Below are 23,406 nucleotides of genomic sequence, written 5' to 3'. Positions count from 1 at the left end.
GAAAAAATAAACACACACATATTTTGTATCCATTTGTTCCATTGCGTCCCAAAGGTGTCGCCTTCAAAGGCTCACCAGGCCCCCCTGGTCCCCCTGGACCTGAGGGCCCCCCTGGTCCAATGCGAGGACTGGTCTCCTATGCTGAGCATACTGGCAGAGATTCAATCACAACAGAACAACAAGAACGTTTCAAGAGTAAGTTTAAACCTCTAAAATACACTGTCTCACCCAAGAGACCCTTCGGCTTTTGCAGCACAACTTTAGATACGTTTTAGTCTGTATCAGATTCCAACTTCACACAACTGTGACAAATTGTATTTATGTAAGTCTCCTTATCCTATCAGAGGAAAGCATTTTTTATCACTCCAGCAGCTATGGACACAGAATTGGTTCGCTCCAGAGTGTTTTCCACAAAAAGCACTACCACAGGCCTTATATTCCTTTTTTTAATGACCAAAAACCGGTATGCCTCTATTACATAAATTTAGTATCTCTCATACTGACTTGTTGGTCATAAAATTTGTGTGTAAAGGAATACTTCAACAAGTTATGTCCAAAAATACCATTGGGTTCAGAGTTAAGGCAACTTGTGTCTCTTTAGCTTGAGCTAAATTCCAGGTCATAGATTGGTTCAAGGGCATGAGTATAGGTTAGAGCACATATGCTAAATATATACAAAGAACATAAGAATTTACATGCAATTTAATCCTGCATATATAGTGGACTTGGGTTATAGACAAAATGGCTCCTCAAACACTTGGATTAACAACCATTCAAAAACATTATTTTGAGGGTTTAATTAAGTCTTACCATAACTGTCACTTCATAGATCTGTCTGCTTCAGAGTCACATATTAAGTCATATTATATTGTATTGTCTCCAGGTCAAGCGGTGAGAGGAGCCATGTTTGGGCTTCCTGGTATGCCAGGCCCTCCTGGACCCTCAGGACACAAGGGAGAGCCAGGTGTGCCTGGCACTGGAGCCTGGAGCCTGGATACTGCTGATTACTCCAGTATGGCTGTCCGAGTAACTGATTACATCAAATGTAGGTGGCAAGACCCATGTCAGCAATGACAGAATTCTGCTTGAATCTGTCAATACTTACTTATATGGTCCATGTATTGTATTTTATTTTGCTTTTGTTTCTCTTTTCATTTAAACTTTATTCAACCAGATCATCTCTAGAGATACATTATCACTCTTGCAAGAGATATTTGGCCAAGATGGCAGCATGGGATTGTCATATTGTAACACAAGTACACACATCATTTTCTCACAATCACATTTAAACAAAGAAAACTGACCCAAGAAGAGTGAGAGATGAAAGTCATGAATCGTATCTTGTATGTGATGCTTGAATGACTGATATTAAGGCAGCGTTTATAGACAAAGTTTATCTTGTAGTATTTTCAAGCCCTGGGAGCAAAATAGGAAAATGCAGTTATGCCATGTTCTGAGCAGATAATACTGCACACTATCTATCACCAGTATCTAGTATCTAGATAGATAGTGTGATAGTGATAGGTAGATAGTCTAGAGAAAGCATTAGGTTAAGTTGTTGAATTAGTGCTAATGCTTAACATACAGTATAATACTGAACGCTACTGTCCTTCACATGCAGCCCACGGTCTGCTCCGTGATGTTCTGAGAGACTCTGACCGTGTTGTCCAAGGACCTCCAGGACCTCCTGGACCTCCAGGAATACATGGACAAAGCCAGTGGGTCAGCTCCCGTGAAAATGTAGCAGGTCTGGTGGAATATATCAAATGTAAGTCGATGAGCTCTATGATCACAAACCCTGACCGAACATCTGTTACAGATGTGGTGGAGTCCACATAGTAACAGTATCAGAAGTAACAGACATTGAGACAATCATTGACATTAGTGTCTTCTGAAAACTTAAACTGTAAACTCCCCCTGCTGCTCAAGGTCTTTGCTCACGTTAAAAGTCTTCAGGTCTTTTTCAGTCAGATTTTCTTTATTTTCTTCAGATTTAAGTCAACCAGTTGCAACAAAGCTTCACTCGTATCATCCAGTTTTCTCATGTTTGCAGCTCATGGTGTGCTGCACGATATTGTGAGCGAGTACAACAGTCGCATCTTCCAAGGACCTCCAGGACCGGCCGGCCCCCCAGGTCCGCCAGGATACAACAGATTGTCTGGTACATATGGAAATGCCACAGAACTGCTGGAATACATCAAATGTGAGAGAGCTACAATATTATTCAACAAATCACAGATCAAAACTTAAACATGAATGTCAGGGGTAAACTTTTCATGACCTTATCTCTTAATTTTCCAGCGCATGGCCTGCCCCGTGACATCGAGCGCACTCACAATGAACGTGTCATCCACGGACGACCTGGACCCCCTGGCCCTCCAGGTCCCGCGGGTTACAGCCGCTTGTTTGGTTCCGATACAAACGTCTCTGATTTGGTGGAATACATCAAAGGTGCAGCAGAATTTAACAATACACACATTTTATTTAAAAAGAAAAATGTTGGAGCTAAAAATGTGAGAATGAGGATTTAAAAAAACTTTGCCATTCATAGCTCATGGAGCCATTGTAGGAAATCCCGGGAGACCAGGACCGAAAGGGGAGATGGGATTCCCCGGCATTAAAGGAGACAGAGGTACATCTGATAGAATTGTATCTGATAGAAGATCCACAGTACTGTTATAGAAATATATTCCACAGTTTATCTGTCAGGTAAATCTCTCCACCACAGTTCAATGAGGAAACACTGCTGCGAAAAAACACAAAGAGGGAATTTAACACTGACACTAGATATTCACCTGATTTGTGTAACTCCACTGTTGAATCACTTCACAATGTGTTGCAATACAGGAAGAGGACAGTGTGAAGATCTTGTTTCTGTTTTCATAAATGTACCTGACTGACTGTGCTGCTCTAGTAAAGATGTGCTGTCTGTAGCCATAGTGCCATACTAGCTAAACACAACTGCAAACCAGTGGCAGATCTGGGATTTTTCTAAATCGGGGGGGGGGGGGCACAATTTACACAGAGGGGCCAATTATAAGTCCAACGTCCATCACAGTTCCTTAATCAGTAAGGTGCACATGTAGGTAACTCCTTGTTCACTGTTACCTCTATAGCTTTCAGGCAAAAACACACGTCATTAAATATATTCAGGAAATTGTTACTTGTTCAAAACACTGTCATATTTATTGCTAGTAAGTTAATTTTGTTTAAATATGACTGACAGAAGAGACACTTTCTAATGACTCTGTCTGTCTGGTCACAGGTGGACATGGTCCTCCTGGGCGTCACGGACCCAAAGGACTAAAGGGTGACAGAGGTCAGTGATTATTTCACATTCAGTCTTGGGCCTGAAGTTAGGTCCATTTAAAATTGGTCACAAGCCAACATTTTTCAGATCTTCAAATTGGGATTTCATCTCATCTGCTGCTGTCAGAGTGAAAGTGCAGGCGTGCTCCCAGTTCACTGGATCACCACGACTTTTAAACATCATATGTGATTTCATTTTCACAGACAGGCACCCAAAGAGAAGTGAGCTGATCTGCAGTAGCTCTAATTTTAGATAAGAAAACACGTACTGTAAGTGACCAGGTGTAATTATCACAATTCAGTTGTCACAATACACTGTGATAAAAAAATTGCTATAAAATCAATTTACTAAAAATAGGTAAAAAGTTTTGATTAATTCAGCAAAAAATATCTCGTTTTCATCTCTCTGCTCACGTTGGTTTTATTTCAAAACAATCAAATGTGTCTGAAGAGAAAAGTTACCACTGACAGCTCATTTCAGCAAGCTAACATCCCGTCAGCCTGGATGAGTTCATTTGAAGAGAGGGGCCACGCTGCAGAGTTTGGATTTCATGCAAACAGTCATGGTTGTGAGCCGGTTGTGTTGCTTTGTTTTTCCAGGAGATTTCTCACTGATGACCAAAAGACGGAAGAGGGACGTTGGCATCTGAGAGCAGCGTCTCTGAACATATGGACCTTTAAGAGTTGTGTATGAATAAGGAGGGAACATGTACTGAAGCACTGGATGCAGCTTATCAGTTAGATTTTTGTAAGGGACGTGATGGTATTTTCGTATCCATAAAGATTTACAGCTCAGTTGTATTTGGGAAATCAGGGATTATGTATGATCGCAAATTGTCTGATTGTATTGAGGGGTATTATTCAGTGAGGTGACATCTTTTTTTGTGTGGGACTGATAGAGCTGACTCCCTTTTTTTCATTGCAGTGGACATTTTCTCATCAAATCAAAGACTAAACACAAGTGTAGTAGAGAGGAAACAGTTTATTTACAGCAAAATGAAAATCTACATTACATAGGCATTCTAAAAACTATACATTTATTTTTAAAATGCATAATGATTTTGATATGGATCATGTTTTTTTTTTTGCTGTCAAAATTCAGAATTCAATCAATTAAAATCGATTTAATCTACCTGGACAAGGATTGACATTTTGCAGTTATATTTGTAAGCTGCAAACCGCTAACGATTAAGTAGAGTTAATTAAACTGTAGCACACTGTGTGTAAGTAAGTGTGTGTGTGTGTGTGTGTGTGGGGGGTCATATAAATAGCTTTTGAGAAAGTTTTGCAAAAGGTGCACAGCACTCCTTCATTATGTTTTTGTACATAACTTCTCAGTTATTAAATACATGTGACACACATTAAAGCCAATCCTAAAGAAAATGAGATGATGAACTGAACCAATCGGTGGTCAAGATGGCCTAAACCAGTCAGGTCCATTTTTTTTGCATCAACTGCATCAAATATTACACAGTGTTAGCATCACTCATGATACTTCAGCCTACAATAAAAAACATTTGCCAAAGGCTCACGCTCTGTTCTTGTACTGTGTGTTTGAAAACTGCTGAATGAAACAATTCTGAAGTTGTTCATTTTCTATACAAAACCAAGAGTTACACAGTATATCCATCTCCAAGTATTAAGGCTATTAGCTAGCATGTCAATGAAAACAGTATTATCATTACAATACAGATAAGAAACAAAAGCCATGAAGGCCTACCCATAATACACCTGGTAGCAAAATATCTCATGAGGAGGCATATGAAGAAAAGCAAAGTAAAAACAGAGGACGCATCATCACCTGTAACTGCAGCTCAGGTTGTTTTTGTTGAACGTAGCTGAACTGAAAGCTGGTTGTGGTTTGAAGTATCTTGGTGAGTTTCATGACTCTTGGGCCTCAGAAACTCATCAAAATGATTTAAATTCTACAGAGCGGATGAATGAAAATTTGCATTCGTTATTCATCCCTGAAGAACTTACTCCTATGGATACACAACTTTTGCTCGATAACAATAAAGTGGTGTCACCTGAAAAATAAAGCAAAGAAAGCAGACCAGCAAACAGGTGCATAAATGCTTGTTCGACAGCCACCGCTGGGATTTCCTTTGAGTCCAATTAACAGTGATTCCTTGTCTCTGCATGTAAACACTGTGTCCATCATATGCAACACATTAACTAATGGTTTACTGCTTGTTGCCAAACAGTCGCCTCAAGTCTGACGTGCTTGAAACAGGAAGGCATTCTGAAGAAAACAAACCTGAAAGAAGGAAAATGTTCCTACATTTTGCATTGAAATACAAATAATACAGACAACTAATGTATCACAACCTACCACTGACACAAACAGATATGTATGATTTCATAAAAATATACTGTAGCATCATTCCTTCGATATGATTGATATTAAAAATGTGCTCCGTCCTATTCATCAGAAATACATTCTAGTTAATGAATCAATCACAAATGATAAAGTTGCTATTTCATATTTAACCAACTTAAGTGGCATGAAAATCCTTTCCTTAGTGCAAAAATCTAAATGAGAGAATAATTGCTCAGCAAATAATGATCAGAATTTCTTGGATTTAAAAGCCAAAAACATCAAATGCTACAGGCACTGGATTGTTACAAAAAAAAAGTTCAATCACAAAGAAGGTCGGACAGAGAGCGACTTCACCTTCACTTCACTTCGAGGCATCGACTCAAACACTAAATCTGTTCATAATTCTCCTTCAAAATGACAGTAACAGTATGAAAATATGACAGAAATGAAGAGTCTCACAGAGCAGAGCTGTCGACTAAGGAGCTACGTCCAGACACAGAAAACAATTTACACCCTTACACCCAAGGGCAAGGCAGCACAGGTTCAGTCTTTACCGTCTTCATGAGCGTGTGTGCTAATGTCCGTGTGTAGACTGTGCGTAGGTTTTTTGTTATTAGAAACCAGTGGAGTGGACGCTGGGGATTGGGTAGAATTTGGAGATGCGGCTCTGGTTGGAAGGATTAAGGCACTCGGACTCGCCGCTCATCTTGAAGAACACTTCCTGTTCCTGCAGCTTCCTGGCAAACTCTTCCTCCAGGGCCTGCAGGACACACAGGAAAACACTCAGAGAATGATTCGTGGATCTTAATGAAAGAAAATTGTTTAAGGGACTGATGTTTATGATTGTCAGCAATGTGGTGCAGATCCAGATAAAAATGGTCTAGTGAATTTAAATGTGGTTTCATAAGGGGAAACCCACAAACCCAGGAACTTACTTTTCTAGTTATGGACACAGTGATGTGTCTGTCTGAGAGTGTCTTCAGTATAGAGGTAAATTTGTTTAATCGGTATTGAAAAGGTTGCAAATGTAATACTAACATTAACCCTAGTCAGATTTAGTTAGAGGAGACACCTGTCACAGACTGACTATATAATTTGGGTGTAATAGAAACGTCACCTTCTTCCTGGGTCGTAGTTTCTCCCTCCACTCCTTCAGCTCCAGGCTGTGCTCCTCATCCAGCTCCTTCAGTTTCTGGGTCTCATGTTCGATAAGCAGGTGGCACTTCTCATTCTGAAAAAGGTGAGGTTTAAACATTTTGTTTATGTTACAATGAATTTGATTTACAAGGTTACATTTTGTGTTTCTGTTTAATCTATACCTGCAGTTGCTGAAGCTCTCGGATGTTGGCGTCACACTGCAGCTGCAGATCTCTCATCTGGTTTTCGTGTTTCTGTTGCTGGTGGAGCCTCTCGTTCTTATGCCTCTTCTCCTCCTGAGCTGCAAACTGAATGATAGAAACAAAGGTAAACTTAGCTTAATGTTCTTTAAAGAAATATGATCTGACCCTCAATTCTCCATATATTCCATCCATCAAGGACAAAAGAAAATTGGTTCAAATGAATTTCTACCACTGCATTGTACAAGGCTCAGGTACCTGTTTGACCTTCTCCCGCTCCTGCTCAGGGGTGACAGCAGCTCCGGTGATACGAAGGCTCTTTTTAAACATGGCCATGCGGGTCTTGGCCTCGCTGCGCTGAATCTTGGGCAGTCTGGTTCTCTCCTGCGTCTGCTTGTTCTTCAACTCCTCGATTAGACGCATGTTGTAGCGCTGCATCTGTTCCATCTCCTGCAAAAAGCACACACATACACACAGGTGGATGTGAGAGATGTAGGGAGCTGTCAGAGCAACCTTTATTTGTATACACATTTTTGACAGAAGCAACAGCTAAAGGGAATTCTGAATTCTAAAGGGAATTCTGAAGCTGGAAGAAGGATCAGAGAAGCTGTAACCATATAAAAGAGTGACAGTAAGGCCAGAGTCTCAAACAGGCGTGTACCTTCTCATGTCTCTTCAGCAGCTGGTGTCTCTGCATGAAGTACTGGTCTTTGAGCTGCTGCTTGAACAACTGGTGTTTTTCCTGCAGATGGCGCTCTTCCAGCTCCCACATAGCAGCCTCCCTTGCTGTATGCAAACACATGAGTGAAGAAAGGACAAAGCTAAATGACTGCAAGGAAGATCCAGGTTTACAGGCACATAGGAGGGTTTATATATCTTCAACATTATGTCTCACACTAAGAGCATTCAGCATTACTACAGGTCTGTGAGAGATTTACAAGATGGAGCCCGAGACATAAAACCACATTTGTGGGCTGAAGTTGCCTCATTAGAGGGAAACTGCCAGATCCTTGTGTAAACAAACATCATCTTAACTAATGCGGTCTCAAATCTCAGAATATCTGTTCCCAGTAAAAGCTTTTTAAGAAATTCTTAAAGCAGAGCTACATCCTCCCATGACTTGGTTCACAAAGTATTTATGAGAAGTTTCTGACATATTATCCACAGGATCATTTCCGAGCCAGTGCTAACTGCTAACGTGCTGCTGTCTGACAGGGCTGATGTAATAGTGTTCAATGCTGTTAAACATGTTGAAATACATGGATAGATGTGACTGAACAATTTTAAATGGATTTACAAATAATGCTAGCATCAACCTGTTTGAAGTAAGAAATAAAAATGATTGTGATGTAGTGAACCCCGCCCTTAGCCAGACTACGATGTAAGAGAAATAAAAATTAACAAAGCTGTTTGATCCTAAACTTTTTGTTTGAGTGAATGATCATAAAAATGGAGACGCCATATCTCAAGCTACGTTTTGGTCAAATATTAACAGCACAGCTTTATATTGGTGCAAACGGTTTAAAGTTTGTGAATCGTGAAATCAAAACAATTAAGACAAGAGGCTAAAACGCTGAGTAAAGCGGTAGCAAAACAACATTTTGCCGACAATATCAAGCCTTCCAACATTCAAACATACAGGACAGAAAATGAACTCATAGTAGATGACGTTTGAGTGTGACTTGTGAAGAGACACATGACCTAATAACAAATAAAGACTTACAGATCATATGATTAAGGGAAAATACCCAAAGAAGGAACACTTCCTTGACAGTAACAAGGTTTTGACCCACATGACCTGAACATAGCATCACCTGACGCTGCACAGTAAACATGGTTGGATAGAACTGTTTACCTCGGAGCAGCTGCTGCTTATGGTTGAGGCAGTCTCTCTCGATGGTGGCGAGCTCGTGTTTGTGTTGCTGGATTATCTTCTTCAGATCGCTGTCCAGATCCTGCTGCTGCTTCTGAAGAAACTCCTGTTCCTGGACCGAGGATGATACAGATTATAAACAACAGGTTACGACCACACAGACACAGGTAACCCAAGGTGACAACAGTAGTATCTAGAACACACAGAGAACCTGAACCCTCCATCCACAACAATAAGTGAAAAATCTTAGCCTAATTAGTGAGGCACCTCTGCACTGGCAGGAAATGTCTTTGCTGTATCCAGAGAACAGGCTTTAGGAGGCCGGCTGAGTGTGTCAGTCCCTGTGTTCGAGTGTGTTTGCCGGTCTACAGGCTCTCTGCCAAGTTTACCTCAGGTTAAACATGGCTTGAGCCGATGAACCAGACAGTTACAAACTGGCAGCAACCACTGTTGCACCTGCTTGTCAGTCACATTAATCCGGCCTACTTGGCTCAGCTCACCAAAAGGAACCTTTAAATGTCTACAGAGAACATTCCACAAAATATTTTGTTCTTCAACCTGTTTCCAAGGAGCATTACCCCCTCCTGGTACTGTTGCATTAGAGAACAAAATGTTAAATTAGTTCAAATGTTCCAGCATTTCATTTTCAGCGGGCATCTTGGTCAAAATAGAATTCTGTTGATTGCACAAAACTACAGCTTGGCCTGGATCCTTTTGTATTCATGGATTATTGTGTTTCTCTTATATAGTACAGACAAGGCAGGGCACCAGGCCAACTAGCAATACTTATTTTAATAACAACAAAGAGCCATTAAAGATAGGGGTTGGTAATTCTGGAAAAGCTAGCAAGAGTCTATGAGCAATACACCCACTAACATCTAAATTTTGTCTGCAGTGGGAATGGATACAATCATTATTCACTCCTGGGTCAAATGACTCTGCAGCAGACAAAGGTTATAATTGGCTCAGATCGGCAGTAATGGAAATGAGACACCTGGGTGAACACATTCATTTGGCAAGACAGCCAGGTGAGAGTGGGCCTCAGTTTTTTTTACTTTATTGATGGCTATCGGGACAAGAAAAGGACTTAAACATATAATATAGAATGTTTAAAACGGAAATAACTTATAATTCGCATTAGGGCATATCTGTTCAGTGCTGTGTGGGTTTGTCTCAAAATGTGAGTCAACCTTTGTATCTTGTGTAGTGAAAGAAACTAGATCCCAAACCAGAGGAAGCATGGGGGGTTCGCTTGTATCCTGAATGGGAGCGTTGCACAGGGTGCACAAGGACAACTGAAAGGACTGAATCATAACATAGGCCACTCCTTCCTATACACATTTAACAAACACTGCAAACACACACACATTCTGAACCTGTGGTGGGCACTGCACACTCAGGTAAGAAGGTGGTGGGAAATAGTCAGCAACAAAAATTGCATCAAACTATAAACAAAATGAAAAACAAAAGACATGTAGAGGAAATTGTTGCCCTGTGTCAGGGCAACAATGGGCAATAAGATGGAAATAAAATGAGACACGCGCTGTGGATGGATTAGCACTGGATGAGAAAATAAATGAGATGTGGCAGCAGAGACTGATTTAGTTCCTGCATGGCTAAAGAGAGGTTATGTAAACACTCATAAGACAGATCAGAGAGGTGTTTGTATGTCTAAGTATCAACTCAACCTGCTATAAATAGGAACCTGACAGGCTCTCCTTCTGGGCAGGTAAAAGAAGTTAGAGGGAGGCAAAGTAGCAGAGTTATGTGATCTTCATTCTAACCTCTTTCTTGCGGTTTTTCAGCATGTTCTGGTACTTTGACAGCTCTTTGTCCTGATCTGCTTTGATGCGTTTGGCCTCGTCCCGGAGTCGGTTGGTGTGCTCCTGCTCCAGCCTCTCGATCGTCTGCTTCTGCTGCCGCTCCAGATTCTCCACCTCCTGGTCATACTGACGCTTCTTGCTCTGATGGACACAGAGGGTCACAGAATGTCAATGAAATATGTCAGTGGCTCTGAACAAAGACTTTTTGAAGGACATGTGGACGTGAAAGACGTCGGATCCACAAATTCATCATGGTTCCACATTTCAGAAAATCTAAATTGAAGGATGAAATATGTACAACATCAGAGGGTAGACAAATAACTAAATCTATATTACATAAACAGCTACACCGGTGACTCATAGAAAAGTAAATCTTTTCAGAGAAATATGAAGCAATTCGAATAAGGCCAAACAGATACTGCGTGAATTGAACATGAATTGATGTCTCTTTTTCCCATTAATTATCGAGACTGATGCTAACCACCATATTCTAATTCGTCCTGCCAAAGTTAATAATAAACACATTTTTTTACACTTCTCATGATAACATTAGAAATCTCTAACTTGGTGTTTTGCTCCTTTGCTGCATAGTGCAGTGTAAAGGGAGATTTGCTGCGCAATTTGAGGCATGCTCTCTCACACTATTGTGCTACCACCTGCTCTCGCCATGATCCACATTGTTTTTACTGTCTACGTAGACTGTTTTGATGTGTTTAGGGGAAGAATGAGTCACGTGTGCTCCTGTAAGACTTGTGCAAAACCCTCAGTACATCTGGCCCCTCTGAATTTCTACGAATCACAAAAATCTGGATCTCTACGCAAAAAGAAACTGAATAGTAGTCAGATGAGTCATAATATTTTACACTTTGCCCACATCTGGAGGAGATGGTTTGCAGAAGGTCAAAGTAAAAATTCAGTTAACAACCACAGAGTCAGTCTGTTTTTATGTCCAGGAGCTTGCAGCCGCATGGTCCACAGCAGTTTTCTCGAGGTGTTTCCAAATTTCCTCATTATGTCATGCAACTTTAACAGAGGTGGTTGGAGAGAAAACTACTAAACCAACTCTGAAAAATAATGAATTTAATGGAGTGTTTGGATTAAAGACTGCCAAACTCTACTCAACTATCACCTTTTGAAGGTTGATTCAGAATAGGTGCAACATCAATTCACTGAGGTGCTCTCCTGGCTCCGAAAGCCTGTATATTTCTTATCAGATATCGATTACTCACATCAGACATAAACTTACTGATAAGCCTTGTTGTATTTTTGTTTTAATTATCTGACCTTAAATCCTTTTAGACTGGGATTGAAAAAAAGAGAGTAACATATTTGTTCCCCATGTTCAGCTAAGGCAACTGGCCAGACCTTTGAGTTTCAGATGATTATATATTTTAAAGGAGGTGATCCCAAACTAGATTTTAATTCCTTAAAATAGCTGTCTCAAGTTGAAGACTTAGTTTTGAGGTTAGAGGAAATAATTGTTCTGTTAATGTTACTCAATGTTAGGCAACATCCATACTAATATATTTCAGTTAAAAAACAGTATTTAAAACTAAAACAATGTCCATCCACACAAGTTTTTTAGCTCTGTACAAATCCGTCTGTCCATATTAACATACCTAAAAACGCATATCGCGTGATCATTTGCATACAGTGGGCATATGTGCATGCTTGTGTTAACAGGAAGCTGATTATCTGCAGTCAGTTGCTGTAACCGAAAATACTATGAACAAGAAACCTCAAGGGTGAAAAGTAAAAGCAGGGATTTATTTTCTTGGACCGACAAAGAGGTGGAACTCTTACTAACAGTGGAAACTGCATCATTTCTAAATGTCTCAGTTTTAGCTCTCCTTGACCACAAGAGATTTAAATCAACCACGGGGCCGGCAGCGTTTCCAATCCCTTCTGTTTTAGGTACTTGAAAACTGCAGAGTAGTGTGGACAGCAGATGTAAATGTAGAAATATATGTATATATGTATATGATACATATTTGCAGTGGAGCACGTCATATAGAGTATTATCTGAAAATGAGACTGCCCCCCCTTTAAATGAAAAAATGAACTGACTTACTGTGGTCTCCTGTTCGAAGCGGCGGTAGATGTGTTCTTTTTGCTGCTGCAGTTTGTTGCTGAGCTGCTGCTGAGCCCTCTGCTCCTCCTTCTGCAAGAGGCGCAGCTCCCTCAGCTCCTGGCGCCTGCACAGGTGCAGGAGGAAACGAAGCCAGAATAGACAGAAAGAAAAAGGAAGAAAATATGGTAATGGTGAGTTGTTTTTTTTTAACTGAAAGGAGGTCACCATGGTGAACAGGCATCACCTTTCATGGAGAGCTTTGCTGAGGTCTGAAATATAGCTGTGGAGCACTGTGCAATGAAGTACAATTAGGTAATAAAGATTCAGGATTTAGAGAGCCTAACTCCACATCGGTAGCTTGTGCACTGAGGAACTCATTTCCATAGTATTTGCATGAAACCGGTTCACAGTGTGTGCATGTAAATGAAGGCAGGTGAATACCTGAGGAATCTCATCTCCTCGTTCTTGGTGTCATTATCAGTGATGATCTTTGATGTCGTCACGCTCACTTCCACTCCATCCACCATGAATTTGCGAGTTTTCTTCAGTGTCTTCTTCTGACGCTTGGTGTCCTGGAAAAAAAGGATTTACATATATTTATCATCAGCTCTGCAAATCTGTCATTATACAGCTTCAGGTCAACCATTTGCAGACTCAATTTATCACACTGGAGTGTGTCCTGTGTATGTTACCTGTATGGAAACAGATCCAGGCTCTTTTGTTTTGGACAGAAAGCTTGAGATAGACAGATTCAGGTCTATGCTGCTGTTATCTGCAGCGGAGCCACTCCCTGAGTCTGAATCTCTCTCTTTGTCATCCTTAGCTTTGTCTGGAACTTTCTTCTCATCTTCTGCATTTATTTTATCCATGTCTGTGGGTTTCTCTTCATTCTCTACTTTGGGGACACCTTTTTCTTGCTCTGGTAGCATCAATGACACCTTTAGATGTTTGTACCGGTCCTCCCCCTCCTCAGCTGGTGTGTTTGATTCCTCCACAACAGCCGTCTTTTCCTCCTGAGGACCCTCGGTGACCTCTGACCTCTCTGGGGTGGCAGGAACCTCAGCTGTGTCCACTTCCTTTTCATCATCACCAGCGATCTCCATCTGCTGCATTTCTTTAACAGGTGCTTCTGGTTCAGTCTCTTTATCTGGTGAGCAAACATCTTCTCCTGCCTCTAAAAGATTTTCTTCAACAGGTTTCTGTTCTACCTCTTCATCCACAGCTGGAATGTTTGATGCCTCCCTGGTTTGCTCTGCTGCTGCAGGGTCAGCAGCCTCCTCCACAAAGCTAGTGTCTACCACATGGTTGGCCACAATGACATCTGTGGGTGTTGGCACGGGTAGAACTGGTTCAACCTTCTCAGGGACAGATTCCAAGACGGACGGAGAGAGGGGGATCTTCTCATCCTCTGAGCTGGCAACGCTGACATCAGATGGGGCACGTTTGTGGCCCTGAGACAGAAACAACAGGTACAGAATGTTAGGAATGTTAGATTCTTAATTCCTTTTTCGTTTTGTTCACCAAATTATTCAAATTTGGCCAAGGAAGTTGCATATTATATCACTCTCTCTTTATTCCTATATGTCCTGTTTCTAGTAAACAAATAAAAACTAAATTCAGCAGGTCCAGTTTTACAGCTAGTATTAAATTACTGGATCCAGCCTCACAAAAGCTGCCCTAATACAACTTTTTAAAAATGAGTATATCAAATATATTTGGATTTTGGACTGTCAGCCAGATGAAACAAGCCGTAATAATAGAGAGGATAAGGATGACAAGATGTGCAAAACAAAATGCTGACATTTTCTTTAAGCAGTGCAAACATGACGTTAACCCACCCGCTGCGCTTCGGTTTCTTCCTCCTCTTCTTCTTCTTTGTGTTCTTCAATCTCCTCTGTGACCTCAGCCTTCGCCTCAGCTATGATCTCCCTCAGCGGTTTGCTGTTATTCGTGGTCGACAAAAACGAATGCTGTGAAAAGGACAAAGAAATTAACACGGTCATAAATCAAGGTTTAATTTAAATATCAGCACCTGAGGCAAACACTTCACCTGCTGCAGTAAATGCACTTTAAACACAGTTGGCAGCAAAGTTTCACAGCAAGCCGAAAACTAATCCCACAGATTTTGAGATATAAATTGCTCACAGTGTAAAACGCTGCGACTATTTCCACTACACAAGACAAAGTAAATCCAACCAACACACAAAGAACAACACAGGCTGAATATTTCAATCTTTCTTTCCTGCATCCTCCTGTTACGGAATCTCTCTTGGAGACTTTCGGTTTCAGTGCACTTCACAATAAAAAAAAAAAAACAGATCAGTCAACTTTTATGCAAAATCAGATTAGATTACAAAAACAACGTGTCTCTTCTCAACCTCACCTTCATCGGCTTTGAAATCTGCTGCACATACTCTATCGCAGGCCTGAGAATATGGAGCTTCTTTGATATCAAAACCTTCATTGGTGGCAGACCACCATTTTCTATTTTCAAGCCCATCTAGTCTTCCTCTGTGCAGATAAATCCTTTGGCTGTAGGGTTTTGCGGTATTTCCTGTGTCTGTGAACGGATGTGTCCTTTCTGCCTCTCTGGAAGTAAGTGGCTCTGACTTGGCCGAGCACCTTAAACCCTATGGAAAAAGAAAATCCTGCCCTGCTGACGTCAGCTCAAGCACAAAGGGATGAGTGTCAGTCCTGCCAGGACACACGGTTCAGTGCCGGACATAGTCCTTACACTGGGCAGGTAAACAGATGTCACCTAGGCCTCTGCTACTCAAACTCTGACTGGCAGGTGGTACGTGGGTATGGGATGGGGAACGGGGATTATCACTTGATACAAGTGGTTACGTTTCGGGCTTGGGGGAACTGGAGAGTGAAAGGGGGTTTCAGAGCACGAGAATTATAATTCTGTGTACATGTTAAAGAGCGAGGTACCTGTAGAAGTTGTGGTGCGTTCCACCTGTTGTCCACATTCTTGTCCAGGCACCGCTTCAGGAAATCACTAAATTCTGGGGTCCTAAATGGTGGAAGTAGCAAAAACTTGAATATGGTTTGTTTGGTCAAGCACATTTAAAATCATTTATTTCTCTTCCCCTTCAAGAATCTCTGTGCGGCTTAAGTGTCTTGAAAAGTGAGAAAAACTAAGGCAAATATCATAGAAGTAGAAACAATAGAATTGTGCAATACTAAGTGGAACCTAACGGCTTGCTCATCCTTGTCTCTTACTCGACGATAAAGCTTGACGCTGTGACTCACCAGCGTGACGGCTGCATCAAGGTAGGAGGATCTGCCTTGGCTATTTTCAGCAGGACTCTCATGGGGTTCATCTCGTGATTGGGCGGCTCAATCTGTGCTAGCTCAATCAAGGTGACCCCGAGGGACCAGATATCGGCCTTGTAGTCGTATGGACGGTCCTTGGACGTCTCGCACATCACCACCTCGGGGGCCATCCTGGAAGGAGAGTTATTGAAAGGAGATGTAGAGATTACAGATGTTTATTTTGTGTTGGGCAAAAGAAATACTGATGCTGAGTAATAGTGTAGTTGTGCAAAAAAGAATGACTATTAAATAGTAGTTTGATTTATTTTCCACCCACCAGTAAGGCGTTCCAATGAAAGAGTCTCTCCTCTGCAGCGTTTTGGTGTTTCTGGCAGACACACCAAAGTCAGCTGGAAGACATGTGATTGAGCAGAAATAAGTCACATTTTCCAACTGTAACCACAAAATGAACCTCTGAGCAGCACAATAACCAATCTCATGAGTGCATTAAATGAACACAAAAACAACACAGCCTAAGAAACCATATGCTGCTGTAACACCGCTCTCACATTTGCATGACATCATGCCCTGTTTGAATGGTGTGTGTGTGTGCGAGAGACAGCACCTGTGTGTGATGTCACAGGACAAAATGCTTGCTGTGTATTATTTTAATGAGCCTGTTCCATGACTCACACTCCTGTACGTAAGCTACATTACTGCATCTGCTGCATACGTGTGTTTGTGCACACACTGAGCAGCAGGACCCAACAATTGCTGTTTATGCAGTCAATCACTCATTTTACAAATTCAATTCTGGTGAAGTCATTGGGGTTATATTGACCTGGACATAGACAACACATTTTTGGGGCAGAAAGCTAGTGTTTACAAACTTGGGCTGTGGATTTTGAGGTGTCTGAGGAAAGACTGCATTATGGGAAGTGTGGGATCTAATGTTTTAGAGGGGTGACCTGGTCTTGAGTCTAACACAGAGAATTCAGTCTGCAGCGATAAACCTTAGAATTACACCAAGTTACATTACACAATTAACCAGATAAAACTTAACTTTCCATGTCCATCTGAACACCTTTCCCTCTTCATTGCCTACAAGTGTATTTTCTATTTCTTTCACAGTCTCTTTTTTCAGTGGGCTAGGTAAATGAATGAATTAATGTCCAATCCTAGAGCAACATCTGTTCACCAAAGCAAAGCAGTGTACGACCCATGTTCGACTCCGGCTGAGAGAAGAGTCATGAAGGAGCTGATGCTGTGATGCTGGCTGACCCACACAGACAGACCACCGACGCAGGTCTTACCTTTGTCACCGTGTCTGACTGAGTGGTGTAAAAAAAAGCTGGGATGAATCAGGCTCTGCAGTTTAAGATCTGATGACTTTAAAATAATTGATTTGTTTTTTTATTTAATATTTTATAACTTATTCATAGTGGCAGGACAAATGAACATAAATAGTTAGACCCACATTGTCACACACTGTGAATATCATGTAAACAATGAGTTGCAATGTGACAATTGTAGGTGTCACAAGCTTCTGGAAATCTCATGTATTATGAGTTAGAGCAGCACAACAATTTACACAAAGTCTCTCTTGTGACTGTTTGACATGCATTTAGCATAATATCACAAGAGGGATCATGTGAACTTTTAAGCTTCTTTCATTAGAGTGGCTAAAAAAAATACTGTGGGAAACTTCATATCGCTGTTTTTCTCCTCTATATGATATCACATGATACCTCGACTCAGCTGTTTTCATCAGTCCAGATAAGTGAATGTAATGCTTTGTTGTGAATGGAGGATTTCACTGTACATTTCTTGTTGGCAGCAGTTCAGTAATGAGGAAACATGATGAAAGTACATGGAGACTATGGCTAAAGGCGCACAGCCAACATAACTGAGGTATGAACTCATTTAGGATTTTCCCTTCTTGAAATAAGAGAAATTACGCAACTGAAAAAGGAAAATAAAATACTTGTCAGGCAAAAAAGTTGAGCAGAGTCTTTGATTTTTCTGTATGTTTACTCAGATCACAGTTTTTCCTCATAGCCGACAACGATACTCATGCTCTTGCTTTAATGTTTGGGAAAATAATTATTAATAGTTTCCTGGTGTGTACAGTGAGATCTAGCTGTGACCTTACCCAGCTTGACATCGCCGGCAAGTGTGAGGAGGATGTTCCCGGCCTTCAGGTCTCTGTGGATGATTTTATTGTCATGGAGGTAGACGAGGGCCTGCAGAGTCTGCTTACACACCACCCTGATCTGAGGCTCTGTCAGGGGTCTCTCCAGTTCTGCAGGAGGGGACGAGGTTCATAAAAACACATGCTTAGCATTCCTTACTCTGGAATACACTTATGCAACCTAATCATACGTGCTAATCAGGGCTAAGTTACATTCATTGTATTGATGAAAGAGGAATGTGTCAGTGAACTAGAGTCAAAGCCCTATTGATGTATTAAATTTGCCTTTTTTAACTTTGCTGTTTAGTCCTGCTCTCTGAACAGCTTCTTTTGATCGATGAGGATCTGCCAACAAGATGGAAAAAAAGGATCAGAGTTGTGTGATTTTCCAACATTTGTGAATGGGTATTTATTTATGTAAAAAGTGTGTGTAAGAGAGTGTATATTGAATATTTGATATTCAGAGATCAGCTTTGCGACAAACAGCATTTTGAATGGAGGTGAGTGCAGGCCATTCAAACCAATACACAGGCTGGAACTAGTGGCTTCTGAACTCTATTGTGATGGTCTGGAAGTTTCTCAGTTTGAGAGAGAAAGCTCAGTCAGTGTATATATTGTGCTGGAACATTCAGTAAATATTTAGTGAGTGCAAAACTACTGACTTGACTGAGGCAATTTGAGAATGAACCTCCACTGCATGAATGAAACACTCTGAGCCCTTAAAGGCATTTAGGAGCTTTCAGTATGGCTGCTGACGTAAGAGGATTGGCCCAGTTGGGGTCACATTGTGGAAAGGGTTTCACACAGCTGCTGGGTAGCTTGCTAGCTACATTGCCAGACCTTAGGGCCTTACTCTGTAAATAGGATTAGAGTATCTAGGAAGTATGATTATTAAAGAGGGTATGGAAACGCATCTGGAGCAGGGTGTTTTTGTTGAGCTTAAACATGAAGTTACTACTACTATTAAGGAACTAATTGTGGTTGATTCATTGGTTAAGACCTTTTGCCATTGTAGTAGGATCAATCTGTATTTTAAATGACAACAGCTTACTTCCTGAAAAAACACTAGCTCCAACCTTCACCAAGGACCAATAGCATTCCACAATTCAGTTGAGCTTTTCAAGACTGTTCCACTTCCAACAACAAAGCCCTTACAAGACACACAATGCCTCGAGTCTCAGAACAGTCTTGGCTATTCAGCACGCAAACCATTCTAGTGTTTCTCTGTAGGCGTGCTGTTGTTTTAGTGGCTCTGCTGTTGTACAATGGCCCCCACAGTGGTTTATCCGAGCAGCAGCTGGCAGAGAGGAACCATGGGCCAGGGTAGCTTTCCTTCTGGCTTTGTTTATTTGACACACACAAATACCAGAATAAGTATGCACCCACATATTTTCTAAACCATTCATATGGCACAGCGAGGGAGGATGTGAGACTGCATGATCTCACCTACAAGTTCAAGGCCCAGAAAGGATGTAAATACTGGCGACATCACAGTAACCAATTCATGAAACTGAAACTGCAGCGGGAAGCAGTGGTCAGTGGGTGAATTTAACCTGCAGTTGCAAAATAAGTGAACTCCCAGACTCTCAGGGTATTATGCGGAATAAGGGCTTTCATCTCCAGGAGGAAATGTCCTGGACACTCTCTCCTCTTTGCACGAACAGGTGCCACACAGGCCAAGATAAAAATCAACAGACAGCCTCATCAGACTGGGACCATTGTTCAGAGGACAATGGAGAGGAAAAGGGCAGAGCAAGCAATGAAACGCACTGATATTACATACTCAGGTAATCAGGAGGGTTTACAATGACCTGACTGTCTTATTGGATCCTTGTGTATTGACACACATGAGCATGAAAACTGGACCCAAATGTGCAGACTTTCTCCAGAGTTTACCTTTCACATATGGAGGATGCAGCAAGAGATTCTCTACTCAGGTTCACGACTAAACAACAATCTCTGGAGCGTTGAGGTGAGGGGTGGCGCAGCACGCAGAGACAGGACGAAACAGTAAACAATTCCACTGCGGAGATCACATGTTTTTGTTTACAGCACATCAACACTGGCTTCGGCCCTTATAACTAAAAGCTTTTAAATTGTGTTGTCTTTCCAAGCTGACATCTTAATTAAAGTACTCTACGTGTATGACACCTCTTTTCCATCCTGAGGTATTTGTATTCTTTTTGGTTTTTGTCTTGTGTCTGTCACATGTTAGAAACATCATTAATGCGCCCTCTGTAAATCCTCCGGAGAATCTCCTGCTGCTTTCTCACATGGGCGGATTCGAACATTATCCAGAGATTTTACTAGAGAGGGTGGTGGTAGGAGAAACTCTGGAGAAAGTCCACAGCAACTGACAAAGACTTTTGCATTTTCTTGACAACCACTCATCCAATCAACTTCAAACTTTGTGGGTGTAACCCTGAGGAATCACGGAAGAGCAGTGTTGACTTAGATTTGTGGAGGAGGGGTTCTTCAAAGACAAAAGATGATCAAATATACACGTGTTTGTTTGGAGAAAGTATCAGTGAAAAACAAAGGGCATATAAAAATTAGCTCATATCATAAGTGGATGGATTATAAACTGGTATGATGATTAACAGCTCTGAAAGATGGGTCTTGTGTGAACTTTGGCCTTAGATAACATATCACTGAAAGGAACTTGCATAGACTGCAAAAGTCTTGCACTGACAGTAAAGTGATGCAAGTTTAAAGGCCCAATGCGTTATAACAACTGCAGCAGTGATACCTCTGTGATTTATAGAGCATGCTTACTATGGAGGGCAATCGTTAACTGCTAAAATATTTGTATTGATTGTTTTAAAAAGTAGTTCTGCTGAATCAAACTTCTGCATTAAGGCGATATTTATCCCCGCTCTGAAGGAAATAAGGAAGGAAACACTACTGACACTCTGCCTCCAGAGAGCTCTTCCCAATACTCACCCAGAGTTTGCTGTCAAAATAGAAAGCATCAAGCAGTTTGACAATGTTTTGGTGGTCACAGGAGGCCAGGATTTCAATCTCCACCATGTAGTCCTCCAACTCCTCCTCGGTCTTGGTGTCAATAACTTTGGCTGCAGCTAGGATGCCCGTCTGTTTGTTCTGAGCCTGTGGGATGAGAATGTTATTAGAGAGCTGTATGTCAAAAGAACTGCTCAGATAAGTCTCGCTGGTGTCATACGGAGATCAAGTTCAGAATATCTGTGCTTGTTCTCATTTACTGCTCTGGAGGAACAAACCGAATCTCTGAGACTCACAAATGCCAATCTTGGTTTATGTTAGAATTTGAAATGGTCTTGACCTCAGCCCTGCGACAAACACCCTGTCATTTAAAGGATCTAAAAACAACAAATAATACTTGGCTTTACAGCGCGTCCCAGTAAGTCAGCAGAGACATGAGACGTGTCTCGTTACAGAGGAAATTTCTCCTGTTTGTTTTGGCCTCACTGCAGGCAGGATGTGCTCAATGAAGTTGCTGCTGCGATATGGGATGCAGCCCCTTCCTGGTGACCTGCCTGAGTTCTGTGGTCATTTAAAAAACAAAGACTGTACAATCTACTCCTTGGTACTAATGCTGACAGCTAAGTCTCTCCTGCTGAAGCATCAGGGGTGTATTACAACTGGAATAACACAAACACCAGACACAGTACAGTAGAAACATAACACTACAGTTTACTATTTGTGCCCCTCTCGCCCTTCAGTTTGACTCTGGAGTGCGACAGCCAGTCGCACAAACATACTCTTTCCCTTCACGTGAGCCTTGCAGAGGAATGCTGTGAAACTGACCACCTCTGACTAAATCACTGAGCAAGAGGATTAGGCTTAATTTAAGCATCACACAAAGTAACACTGGAATGAAATCTTGGGTAAGTCCAGCTATTTCAAAGCATCCAAAAATAGCCTTTGGCAAGAAAGACGGAATTAGATCACATACACTGGTTTTATTAGTCACAGACTTCCTGGTATTGGACATGAGGAGCCCTCCTGTGTGACATTTACTGCCACTCGTGCAAATGAGGCTCCTGCCTTCACCTATACATTAGGGTCAAACCAACACACTGCAATATTAAAATGATGACACTTGGTCTGCTTTTTGGACACGGGAATTATTTGGCTTGCTTCTTTGCCTAAACTCCACTGTGTGATATGGATTCGATTTTTAAAGCAAATAAACAACTATATACATGTGACTGTGTGCAAGGAAATGTTAACTTTGCTTTTTTAAGACATGGGTGGATCTGATGGCATTTAGTCGTCTGTCACGTGTGAACAAGCTTCAGGAGATCACAAACATGTTGGATATTTGTGGAGTGGGAGCTCAGAATTCATATCTGTCACAAGCAGGGCTGGGGCTCTGGTTTGAAGATGGTGGGTGGGTCACACCGCTGGCACGTTGTGTCAGACATTAGGGAGAGCAGAGAGGATGTATAACCCTCAGGTTATGGAAACACAAGTCTCCCACAACATCCCACACAGAGGAGAGGCTGTTGTCTACAAACGGCAGCTCTGATGGGACTTCACATACCTTGAACACTTTCCCGAAGGCTCCATCTCCCAGTTCACCGATGATGTTCCATACCTCCTCTGGGTTTTCATCTCTGCGCACATGCTCGTACTGTTTCTTCTTCTTCTCGGCCCCCAATTTGAAGATTTTACGGAAATTAAAAAACGACATTCTGAGTCCTGGGTCATTCAGTTACAAAGTTCAGAGAGGAATTCGCTTGAAAAACGTGTCAGTGTCCTTGAAAGTGTGACTGTAGCAGCACAACAGAACCACACATGAGTGTTGTCAGCGCGTCCAGAGCAGTTAGGATGAAAACCTAGCTTAGCCTATGACAGTTGTGTCCAGTCCACAGAAAAGAAACGCCTTCCGCGATTGTTAAACGCTGAAATAATAATAAAAGTGTCCACCTGGACGTGTCCCATTATCTGAAATCCAACTTAAACAGGGCTTTAGTTTAACATAAAGTAATGGGAGTAGCTCGTCGTTGTTCCAGCTCCTGACGACCCACTGGCCCGACAACCCCTGTGGGCTCTTTCCTGAAGAAACAGCAGGAGATGAGTGAGCTTTCCTTCCACACAGTTGTAGTCCAGGCAGCAGGTCAGTAGTTTCCTCGGAGGTGAGGCCGGGTCCAGTTTCTCGGTGTCTCCACATTCACTAACCCAGTAGAAACACTCATATTCTCGTGCTGCGGGGACTGGTTCGTTAATCTAGCGGATTTAG

General features: G+C 41.6%; 2 protein-coding genes and 1 long non-coding RNA gene across 3 annotated transcripts in view; 1 reads left to right on the top strand and 2 right to left on the bottom strand.

The window, feature by feature from the left end:
• Window positions 1-1,006, bottom strand: part of LOC124854596 — a 3,398-nt gene extending 2,392 nt beyond the window's left edge. Inside the window, exon 1 of the long non-coding RNA XR_007034777.1 lies at window positions 811-1,006. This is a non-coding gene — a long non-coding RNA (uncharacterized LOC124854596). The remainder of the gene's footprint in view (window positions 1-810) is intronic.
• Window positions 1-4,835, top strand: part of col17a1a (collagen, type XVII, alpha 1a) — a 25,860-nt gene extending 21,025 nt beyond the window's left edge. Inside the window, exons 46-53 of the mRNA XM_047342490.1 lie at window positions 55-195; window positions 884-1,045; window positions 1,622-1,768; window positions 2,054-2,203; window positions 2,302-2,451; window positions 2,552-2,632; window positions 3,266-3,319; window positions 3,910-4,835. Of these exons, the coding sequence (XP_047198446.1) occupies window positions 55-195; window positions 884-1,045; window positions 1,622-1,768; window positions 2,054-2,203; window positions 2,302-2,451; window positions 2,552-2,632; window positions 3,266-3,319; window positions 3,910-3,959 (935 nt within the window). The 3' untranslated portion in view covers window positions 3,960-4,835. The remainder of the gene's footprint in view (window positions 1-54; window positions 196-883; window positions 1,046-1,621; window positions 1,769-2,053; window positions 2,204-2,301; window positions 2,452-2,551; window positions 2,633-3,265; window positions 3,320-3,909) is intronic.
• slkb (STE20-like kinase b) lies at window positions 4,274-23,406 on the bottom strand. The gene is made up of 18 exons (XM_047342493.1): window positions 22,708-23,406; window positions 21,122-21,290; window positions 18,850-18,891; window positions 18,144-18,293; window positions 16,329-16,401; window positions 15,989-16,183; window positions 15,668-15,749; window positions 14,572-14,703; window positions 13,426-14,184; window positions 13,175-13,305; window positions 12,734-12,857; window positions 10,624-10,803; window positions 8,822-8,951; window positions 7,628-7,752; window positions 7,225-7,416; window positions 6,949-7,074; window positions 6,747-6,860; window positions 4,274-6,389 (listed from the first exon to the last, which is right to left on the bottom strand). Exons 1-18 carry the CDS (start codon window positions 22,855-22,857, stop codon window positions 6,243-6,245), a joined length of 3,021 nt encoding a protein of 1,006 aa, XP_047198449.1. The 5' UTR covers window positions 22,858-23,406; the 3' UTR covers window positions 4,274-6,242.

Source organism: Hippoglossus stenolepis, chromosome 2, assembly GCF_022539355.2.
Source record: "Hippoglossus stenolepis isolate QCI-W04-F060 chromosome 2, HSTE1.2, whole genome shotgun sequence".
In the NCBI taxonomy this organism is placed as follows: Eukaryota; Metazoa; Chordata; class Actinopteri; order Pleuronectiformes; family Pleuronectidae; genus Hippoglossus; species Hippoglossus stenolepis.
This window is presented reverse-complemented; position numbering and strand designations above follow the sequence as displayed.

What these genes read in the sequence shown, in the direction of transcription:
- slkb (XM_047342493.1), bottom strand. Translation starts at nt 22,857, where the DNA reads ATGTCGTTTTTTAATTTCCGTAAAATCTTCAAATTGGGGGCCGAGAAG. An exon ending in CCTTCGGGAAAGTGTTCAAG is followed by an intron (nt 21,291 to 22,707) that starts GTATGTGAAGTC and finishes CTCATCCCACAG; the next exon opens with GCTCAGAACAAACAGACGGG. An exon ending in AAGAAACCGAAGCGCAGCGG is followed by an intron (nt 14,185 to 14,571) that starts GTGGGTTAACGT and finishes TTTCTGTCTCAG; the next exon opens with GGCCACAAACGTGCCCCATC.